The following is a 10,113-nucleotide window of genomic DNA, read 5'->3' on the forward strand; positions in this document are numbered from 1 at the left end:
ACCGAACTCCAGCCTGGGCAACAGAGCAAGACTCTGTCTCAAAAAAAAAAAAAAAAAAGAAGCAGCCCTGGGCTGTGACGTCCAGTCCAGGCATTTCAGGCCCAGTGGGTGGGCTGTGATAAGTGGCAGATGCATCTCATTTGTTTGTTCCTTCACACATACGATCTGGGGACACAGCAGGAAGCCATGCAGGCAAGGTCCTGGCCCCCACGGCTCCACAGGGAGATAATCGTCAAACCTCAGACTCTAGCACATACAGGGAGGGGGTGGGCGTGTGCTGAGAGGCCAAGGTCGGAGCCAAAGGAGCACCAAGGATAGAGCCAGAAAATGTGTAAGGGGCAAAGAAGATGGGCTCCTGGACAGGGACGCTAAGCTGAGATCTCAAGACAGCTGGCCGGATGTGGCCAAGGGCGACAGGGTAGGGTGAAAGGATCCTGGGGACTAGGCAACAGATTCGCTCAAGATGCTGGTAAAGGCTGCCTCCACACCAGAGAGCAGGGGGTCTGTGAAGTCCACGGAATGAGGAAGGGGTTGGAGGAGGAGGTGGGTGGAGGCGAAGTTTGCTGGACTCAGACAGGAGCCCATCGACAGGGCGAGGCCACGTTGCTCCGTCTTTCACTAGCCCAGACCCATGTCCAGAATTCTGCCAGACATGGGAACAGCCTGAATTATTGATTCACTGGATACCTTTTTAAAAGTTATTCCCTTTTAAGTTTTTTTTTTTTTTTTTTTTGAGATGGAGTCTCACCCTGTAGCTTAGACTGGAGTACAGTGGCACGATCTCGGCTCACTGCAGCCTCCTCCTCCTGGGTTCAAGCAATTCTCCTGCCTCAGCCTCCCGAGTGGTTGGGATTACAGGTGTGTGTCACCACACCCAGCTAATTTTTGTATTTTTAGTAGAGACGGGGTTTTCACCATGTTGGCCAGGCTGGTCTCGAACTCCTGACCTCCAGTGACCTGCCTGCCTCAGCCTCCCAAAGTGCTGGAATTACAGGTGCGAGCCACCATGCCCGGACCCCTTCCTTTACTTTGGTAGCTGCTGAATAGCTATGCCAGTGGTTGTGGGGATTTCTTCCAGTCTTTTGCCATTGCACTGAATAGCTTCATGCCTATAGCACTTTGTATTTTTGCCAGTTCATCTCTGGGTTGGATTTCTATTATAGACATGGTATTCCTGGGTTGCAGAGTCCCACGCTGTAGGTCCCCCAGACATTGCACCTCCCCGCATTGTGGTAGGATGAGAACTGCCTGTTTCCCCCACTGGCCATAACTTTCAGCTTCTGCCAATCTGATAGACAAGGAATGCAGTCTTCAGATGTTCCTGATACACTCTGGCGTGAGGAGACGCTATCCCTGGCTAAGAGCCAGGATAGCGACCAGGCACAGTGGCTCTCGCCTGTAATCCCAGCACTTTGGGAGGCCAAGATAACCTGAGGTTGGGAGTTCGAGACCAGCCTGACCAACATGGAGAAACCCCATCTCTACTAAAAATACAAAATTAGCTGGGCTTGGTGGCACATGCCTGTAATCCCAGCTACTTGGGAGGCTGAGGCAGGAGAATTGCTTGAACCGGGAAAGCAGAGGTTGCCATGAGCCGAGATTACGCCATTGCACTCCAGCCTGGGCAACAAGAACAAAACTCCATCGTAAAAAAAAAAAAAAAAAAAAAAAAAAGATGTGGGATAGCATCAGATTGGTGCCCCATGGCTGCATGTAATCCTGACTTTGCCCTTGGTGGCTGTGTCCTTGTGTAAAGCCCATGGCCTGCCCTTGGCACAGAGGATGAGGTCCTCTTCTCAGCCATTCAAGCCATTTGCATTTTACAATAATAATGCTGGCTTCATTATGAAGGCAAAATGAATCAGGCAAAAGAAAAAGAAGGCTGGCTTCACTGACCACATCAAGAGCAGACCCCTCACCTGGGTTATGTCATCTGATTTCACCACAACCCTATGAGCTTGTTATTACCCCTCTCTTACAGATGAGGAAGGGAGGGGTTGCAGGGTTAAAGAAAGGCAGGGGTCTGGGCGCGGTGGCTCACGCCTGTAATCCCAGCACTTTGGGAGGCCAAGGGGGGCGGATCACTAGGTCAGGAGATCGAGACCATCCTGGCTAACACGGTGAAACCCCATCTCTACTAAAATACAAAAGAAATTAGCCGGGCGTGGTGGCGGGCACCTGTAGTCCCAGCTACTCGGGAGGCTGAGGCAGGAGAATGGCGTGAACCTGGGAGACAGGGCTTGCAGTGGGCGGAGATCGCGCCACTGCACTCCAGGCTAGGTGACAGAGCAAGACTCCGTCTCACAAAAAAAAAAAAAAAGGGTGGGGGCCGCGCACAGTGGCTCACACCTGTGATCCCAGCATTTTGGGAGGCCAAGGTAGGAGGATCACGTGAGGCCAGGAGTTCAAGACCAACCTGGGCAATATAGTGAGACCCCATCTCTACTAAAATAAGAAAAAATTAGCCAGGCATGGTGGTAAGCACCTGTAGTCCCAGCTACTCCAAAGGCTGAGGTGGGGAGGATAACTTGAGCCCAGAAGTTTGAGGGTGCAGTGAGCTATGATCACACCACTTCACTACAGCCTGGGCCACAGAGCAAGACCCTGTCTCAAGGCAAAAGAAAAAAGTGGGACTGNTTTTGGGAGGCCAAGGTAGGAGGATCACGTGAGGCCAGGAGTTCAAGACCAACCTGGGCAATATAGTGAGACCCCATCTCTACTAAAAATAAGAAAAAATTAGCCAGGCATGGTGGTAAGCACCTGTAGTCCCAGCTACTCCAAAGGCTGAGGTGGGGAGGATAACTTGAGCCCAGAAGTTTGAGGGTGCAGTGAGCTATGATCACACCACTTCACTACAGCCTGGGCCACAGAGCAAGACCCTGTCTCAAGGCAAAAAGAAAAAAGTGGGACTGCCGGGCGCGGTGGCTCAAGCCTGTAATCCCAGCACTTTGGGAGGCTGAGACGGGTGGATCACAAGGTCAGGAGATCGAGACCATCCTGGCTAACACGGTGAAACCTCGTCTCTACTAAAAATACAAAACTAGCCGGGTGAGGTGGCGGGCGCCTGTAGTCCCAGCTACTCGGGAGGCTGAGGCAGGAGAATGGCATAAACCCGGGAGGCGGAGCTTGCAGTGAGCTGAGATCTGGCCACTGCACTCCAGCCTGGGCGACAGAGCGAGACTCCGCCTCAAAAGAAAAAAAAAAAGAAAAAAGTGGGACCTTGCCCAAGCTCATAAAGCTGAATAAGCAGGAGGCAGACTGGACTTTTGAGCAGGTAAAAACACACACACATGTATGCCGGGAATATGTGTGGACATATGAACCTCTGCATACATACATTTCCCTTTTCTTTTTTTTGACGGAGTTTCACTCTTCTTGCCCAGGCTGGAGTGCAGTGGCATGATCTCGACTCACTGTAACCTCTGCCTCCAGGTTCAAGTGATTCTCTTGCCTTAGCCTCCTGAGTAGCTGGGATTACAGGCACGTGCCACTATGCCCGGCTAAGTTTTGTATTTTTAGTAGAAACAGGGTTTCACCATGTTGGCCAGGCTGGTCTCGAACTCCTGAGTTCAAGTGATCTGCCTGCCTCGGCCTCCCAAAGTGCTGGGTATACAGGCATGAGCCACCGTGCCCAACCACATTCCTAACAGGACATGAACATGCTACAATTAGATCTTCACATACATCTGGTTAGCTCCCTCAGGATAAATTCCTTCAAACAGAATGGCCGGGCTCTAACAGGACTACATTTCAGTCCGTTGATCAGTTTCCCTACCCAGCTGTCAGAAATTTCCCACCCACCCACAGTGTGGGGCTGTGGAAACGTGAAACAGGGCCATCTCCAAAGGCGGTTCAAGCCACACCTGTGGGACACCCCTGCCTTCCTCCTGCAGGAAGTGAGGACGAGGACACAGTGAAGGCACACATCACAATGGCTGTTCCACTGGAGCCAGGCCCAGCAAGAGGCGGCCGGGTGTGGCCCCAGCTCCTCACACCTCCTGGCAACCAGGCCTCGTCATGAGAATTCCTGGAAATAAGCGCATGAGCACTCAGAGCTCAGAACGCGGTGCTGCCCAGCCACTGTTGCTGGCACAGAGGTCCTCCAGAGCACCGGGATGGAATCATCGCCAGGGTGAGGGCTCCTGTCATGCAGGTGTCAGGGCTGGGAGGGACTGGGAAGAAGTCTACTCTGGAGCCCGCAGGAAGCAGAGAGGAGACGAGGGTCCCTGTCCTGAGCTGGGGGCTGCCCTCAGTCCTCACCACCCTTCCCCGAAATCCTACTGTCCTCACCAGTCCGGGGGCTACAGAACCCAGTAGAGACCATCAAGCAGTGGGGCCTTCAGTGTGCTGTACTCTCTCTTAAAAGTGTTACAAGGGGCCGGGCGCGGTGACTCAAGCCTGTAATCCCAGCACTTTGGGAGGCTGAGACGGGCAGATCACGAGGTCAGGAGATCGAGACCATCCTGGCTTACCCGGTGAAACCCTGTCTCTACTAAAAAATACAAAAAACTAGCCGGGCGAGGTGGCGGGCACCTGTAGTCCCAGCTACTTGGGAGGCTGAGGCAGGAGAATGGCATAAACCCGGGAGGCGGAGCTTGCAGGCGGAGCTGAGATCCGGCCACTTCACTCCAGCCTGGGTGACAGAGCGAGACTCCGTTTCGAAAAAAAAAGTGTTACAAGGAAGTTGCCAAATTAGACTAATGACTCCCCCACATCAGGTATGACGCTCCTGCCCGTGGCCAGAGACAACCCAGGCTGAGTGTGGAGGCAGCAGGAGGCAGAGGCCGTCCTGGCCCTGGGGCTGCCTGGCGTGGAATTGGGAAAGTTACCAAATCTTTTGGAACCTGTTTTCTTTCTCACCTGGACAACAGTGTAGACCATGTGCAGTGGTCGAGGGGATTAAGAAGACGGTTGGCCGGGCATGCGGCTGACACCTATAATCCCAGCACTTTGGGAGTCTGAGGCAGGAGGATGGCTTGAGCCCAGAGTTCCAGACCAGCATGGGCAACACAGGGAGACCCCATCTGTACTGAACAAAACATTTTAAACACTTAGCCAGGGGTGGTGGCGCACTCCTGTAGGCCCAGCTACTCAGGAGGCCAAAGTAGGGGGATGACTTGAGCCTGGGAGGTAGAGGCTGCAGTGATACATGAGAGCACTACTGCACTCCAGCCTAGGCAACAGAGTGAGATGCTGTCTCAAAAGAAAAAAAAAGAGGGTTGATGTAGGGCTGGGCAGCAGGGCAGTTGCCAACTGGGCCTGAGATCAGAATGACTTTCCAGCTGGCAGCCCTAGGCCAGGCCCTTAGTTTTTCACCTTCAGTTTCTTGTTTTGTTTTTTTGAGACAGAATCTCCCTCTGTCGCCCAGGCTGGAGGTAGTGACGCAATCTCGACTCACAGTGACCTCCGCCTCCTAGGTTCAAGCGATTCTCCTGCTTCAACCTCTGGAGTAGCCGGGATTACAGGCGCCTGCCACCATACCCAGCTAATTTTGGTATTTTTAGTAGAGATGGGGTTTCACGATATTGGCCAGGCTGGTCTCGAACTCCTGACCTCAAGTGATCTACCCACCCAAGCCTCCCAAAGTGCTGGGATTACAGGCGTGAGCCACCGCACCCGGCCGACCTTCAGTTTCTTCATCTGTAAAATGGGCATGCGAAACAGCCCCAGGTAGGGCCGCTGGGGCATGGGACGGGCATGAAACCATTTTCTGTCCCACAGGGCCCAGACTGTGGTGTGAAGTAGCCACGGGCAGAGCCGGGGGCGGTTCCTGCTCTTTGAGTGCCCCCGGTCCTGGGAAGGGCAGCAGGAATTGGGTGTCCAGACAAAGCCCAGGTCCCTGTGCAAAGCACCCATGTGGTTCTCAATGGAAACCCATCGCCCACACAGCATTAATTGATCAAGCTCCCATCTTTCCCACTCCTGGATCACACACCCTGGATATCCGAGATCCCGGAATTCCTTGTCCAAACAGCCATAAGCCTGCTTCCAGGGTCTGCTTCTAGAGGCCCTAGGACTGGCCAAGCAGTGGGTACTGGGAAGCGAGGGGATGGAGCTGGGGTGTCCTCACACTGAGAGGTTCCTTATGGTTCGCTGGGACCCAAAAAGTCCTCCTTTGAAGGAGTAGATGGAACGCAGCCGTGTTTGGAGTCCTCCTGATCACAGGCAAGAGCATAGGGTTTGCAATGCAGGCTCTGGAGTTAGACACATTTAAGTTCCATCCTTGGCTCTCATGCTTATTTCCTGGGTGACCTCAGGCAAGTTACCTACCCTGTCTGAGCCTAGTCTCCACACCTGCAAAATACTCACCTCAGTGGTGTTTTGGCAAGAGTAAATGCAGTGGCGGGTGTAGCGCCTAGTACAGGATGCAGCACGTAATAAATGCTTAATATATATTTTAAAAGATCATGAGGCCCCGCACTATCTCCGCATCCTGAACTTTCTGGTGCTACCTCCAGGAAGATCTTACATCTAAAGACATGAGGGCACAACTGGAGTCAGAAATATCTGGGTGTAGCTGGGCACAATGGCTCACGCCTGTAATCCCAACACTTTGGGAGGCCAAGGTGGGTGGATTACCTGAGGTCAGGAGTTCGAGACCAGCCTGGCCAACATGGTGAAACCCCATCTCTACTAAAAATACAAAAATTAGCCTGGTATGGTGGCACGTGCCTGTAAAGCTACTCAGGAGGCTGAGGCAGGAGAATCACTTGAACCTGGGACTTGGAGGCTGCAGTGAGCCAAGACTGCACCACTGCACTCCAACCTGGGTGACAGGGAGACCCTTTTAAAAAAAAAAAAAAAAAGAAAGAAAAGAAAAGAAATGCCTGGGTTCAAATCCCAGTTCTTCTACCTCTAACCCTGCAACCATGGGCAATTTTATTCATTCTTCTAGGCCTCGGCTTGCTTGCTTTTTTGTTAGAGACAGGGTCTCATTCTGTCACCCAGGCTGGAGTGCAGCGGTACAATCACGGCTCACTGCAGCCTCAAACTCCTAGGCTCAAGCCATCCTCCCATCTCAGCTTCCCAAGTAGCTGGGAATATAGGCATGCACCACTATGCCCAGCTAATGGCCTCAGTTTTCTATTCTGTAAAATGTGTACTGGCCTCAGGCTGAGTTTATTTTTGTTTTTTTGTTTTTTGAGATGGAGTCTGGTTGTGTCACCCAGGCTGGAGTGCAGTGGCGCCATCTCAGCTCACTGCAACCTCTGCCTTCTGGGTTCAAGTGATTCTCCTGCCTCAGCCTCCCAAGTAGCTGGGATTACAGGCATGCGCCACTGTGCCTGGCTAATTTTTGTATTGGTAGTAGAGATGGGGTTTCACCATGTTAGCCAGGCTGGTCTCGAACTCCTGATCTCAGTTGATCTGCCTGCCTTGGCCTCCCAAAGTGTTAGGATTACAGGCATGAGCCACTGCATCCGGCCTAAGTTTTTAGTGAGGTCCCTGGTATATAGTGAGCCTACCGATCTGAGGGTGCTTTTCTTCCTGTCTCCTAAAGACCCTCATCCTGCTGACCGCCCTCCTCCCTATGGTCCTCCTCCCCGGATGTACTTTGAAGGCCCCCAAGTTGTTCCTGTAGGTGAGTGCCCATGCCGGCCTTCCCTCCTCCCTTTCTGTCTCACGCTCGGGGCTGCCCAGAATGTTCTCTTTCCTGACCACTGGCCAAGACTCTACCCAAACCGCACCTCCTCTGGAAAGCTCGCCTCCCCGACCCTGTAGCTGTGGGACCCCACAGCTGGCCAGCTGCCTCTGCTCCCATGCTGGCTGTGTTACCAGTGGCTACCGAAGCATCTCTCTCCAGAGGGAGATCACTGGTGGATGGAGCCTGTATACAGTAGGCGCTCAGGACATTTGTATGGAGTGGACCCCCATTCTCTACTCTGCAAACACACCACCCCTGAGGCCACAGGAGGGGAAGGCAGAGCCCCCCAGGTGGGGCCTGGGCTTTGCGATTTTCCAGGGAATTCTCGGACAGTCTCCAGATTCAGAACTGCTGGGTTAGATACATTCCTGGAGGGCACAGTGAAGATGACATCACCATTGAAAAGCGCCCTTTAGGCCGGGTGTGGTGGCTCAGGTCTGTAATCCCAGAACTTTGGGAGGCCAAGGCCGGTGGATCGCATGAGGTCAGGAATTCAAGACCAGCCTGGCCAACATGGCGAAAGTCCCGATACCAAAAATACAAAAATTAGCCGGGCGTGATGGTGCACGCCTATAGTCCCAGCTACTCAGGAGGTTGGGGCAGGAGAATCGCTTGAACCCGGGAGGCGGAGGTTGCAGTGAGCTGAGATCGCACCACTGCACTCCAGCCTGGACGACAGAGTGAGCCTCTGTCTCAAAAAAAATAAAAAAGAAAAAGAAAAGGGCCCTTAGAGCCCACTGGAGACCCCACTTCCAGCCATAAACACTTCTTGCCTTAGTTTCCTCCAACCGGGGTGGGGGAGCCACACCACACCCCCACATATCAGGGTCCAGATCCCAGCATCTCCCCATCTCAGGTGAGCACCGACAACCTGTGGGAGGTGAGAAGCCACAGGGGGCCTGACCTGGGGGGGTCCCACCTGCTTCACGCTCCCCACTGCCAGAGCTGTATGCCGGCATGCTTGTGGTGGGGACGTCCATGCCAGTGCAGGTCGTGTGTCCCTACTGTGGAAACCGCATCATCACAGTGACCTCCTTTGTCCCGGGCGCCCTCACCTGGCTGCTGTGTACCACCCTCTTCTTGTTCGGGTGAGTGGCCACCCCTTGGCGGCTGCAGAGGCCTGAACATTGGCATGGGTGGGTCCGGGTGGGTCCCTGCAGGGTAGGGGGAGCCTTCGGGGAAAACAGCAGGACCAAGCCTCGGGGAGGCCAGTTGGCTGGGCCATTACCTCGAGAGGAGGCAGCAGCCCTCTGACCCAGGGACTTCCCATGAGAACAGCATCCTGGGAGCGGAGGGGTGAGTGATGTCGGCAAAGCAGCCAGTCCAGGGCACCCATGGCAGCTGCTGCTGTCACCAGCAGCCAAGAACACGTGGGTTCAGGATGGCTCTTACCTCTCAGCTGAGTTTTAAAACACACAGAGGGGCCAGGCGTGGTGGCTCACGCCTGTAATCCCAGCACTTTGGGAGGCCGAGGTGGGGGGGGGTCACTTGAGGTCAGGAGTTATAGATCAGCCTGACTAATGTGCTGAAACCCTGTCTCTATTAAAAATACAAAAATTAGCCGGGCGTGGCGGCGCGTGCCTGTAGTCCCAGCTACTCAGGAGGCTGAGGCAGGAGAATCGCTTGAACCCGTGAGGCAGAGGTTACAGTGAGCCAAGATCGCGCCACTGTACTTCAGTCTGGGCTAGAGTGAGACTGTCTCACACACACACAAATACACACACACACACACACACACACGCCGAGGCCCCTCCCAGACTCTGCCTGGGCCCCAGGTGCGTCCAGCGTGCAGCCTGAGAGGTGGCTCCACTCACGCCCAGCCTCCACTCTGGGACTGCAGGTGCGTCCTAGGCTGCTGCTTCCTCCCGTTCTGCATAAGGAGCCTAATGGACGTGAAGCACTCGTGTCCCGTGTGCCAGCGCGAGCTCTTCTACTACCGCCACCTGTGAGCTCCCAAGAAATAAATGCCAGTGGCGCCACCTGGGCACACCCCTATGTCCTTGCCTCCTGCTCTTCCGTCAGCCCAGGAGATTGGGCAGCTGCCTCTGCTCCGGGAGCCTGTGTCGTGTGGGGGCCGCGCCGTCCTGTCCACCTCCATTCTCTTTTGACTCCTTAGAGCCACAGTCCCTAGTTGAGTCCCATCTTTCTGGGCTCCCTCCCATCAGCTCAAGCCTCTGCCTTAGGGAAAACTATCTCCCTGTAAGTCCAGTCAGGAGGGAAGACCTGTTCTCCCTGATACCACATCTCATCCACTGCGTGCACCTCAACCCACATCCGGGCTCACTCTGGGCCCTGCCCCTGCCTGGTTGACCAGTGGCTCCGTTGCTAAGTGCAACATCCGATGGGCACTCGCTCCTTCGCTCCTGACTGGGTTCTCTGTAGCCCTTGGCACTCTCCCTCCCTTCCCTCAAAGACCCCATCTCCTGGGCAGCAGCGGCTCTCCAGCCCCTCCTGGTGGGTTTGTCACTCGG

General features: G+C 54.3%; 1 protein-coding gene across 3 annotated transcripts; it reads left to right on the top strand.

Annotated features, from left to right (window-relative positions):
- The first annotated feature begins 3,959 nt into the window (after positions 1–3,959).
- On the top strand, positions 3,960–9,745 carry LITAFD (LITAF domain containing). 3 transcript variants are annotated; one of them, XM_017874445.1, is made up of 4 exons: positions 3,960–4,132; positions 7,499–7,579; positions 8,628–8,730; positions 9,483–9,745. In XM_017874445.1, the coding sequence occupies exons 1-4, from the start codon at positions 4,018–4,020 to the stop codon at positions 9,589–9,591; spliced, it is 408 nt and encodes a 135-aa protein (XP_017729934.1). In that variant the 5' UTR covers positions 3,960–4,017; the 3' UTR covers positions 9,592–9,745. The 3 variants fall into 3 exon arrangements, with proteins under 3 accessions (XP_017729934.1, XP_017729933.1, XP_017729935.1); XM_017874444.1 differs by having other exon boundaries at positions 8,586–8,730; positions 9,483–9,742; XM_017874446.1 differs by lacking the exon at positions 9,483–9,745 and having other exon boundaries at positions 7,499–7,575; positions 8,499–8,683.
- The last annotated feature ends 368 nt before the right edge of the window (positions 9,746–10,113 follow it).

This window comes from Rhinopithecus bieti, unplaced genomic scaffold (genome assembly GCF_001698545.2).
Source record: "Rhinopithecus bieti isolate Rb0 unplaced genomic scaffold, ASM169854v2 scaffold_8226, whole genome shotgun sequence".
Classification (NCBI taxonomy): domain Eukaryota; kingdom Metazoa; phylum Chordata; class Mammalia; order Primates; family Cercopithecidae; genus Rhinopithecus; species Rhinopithecus bieti.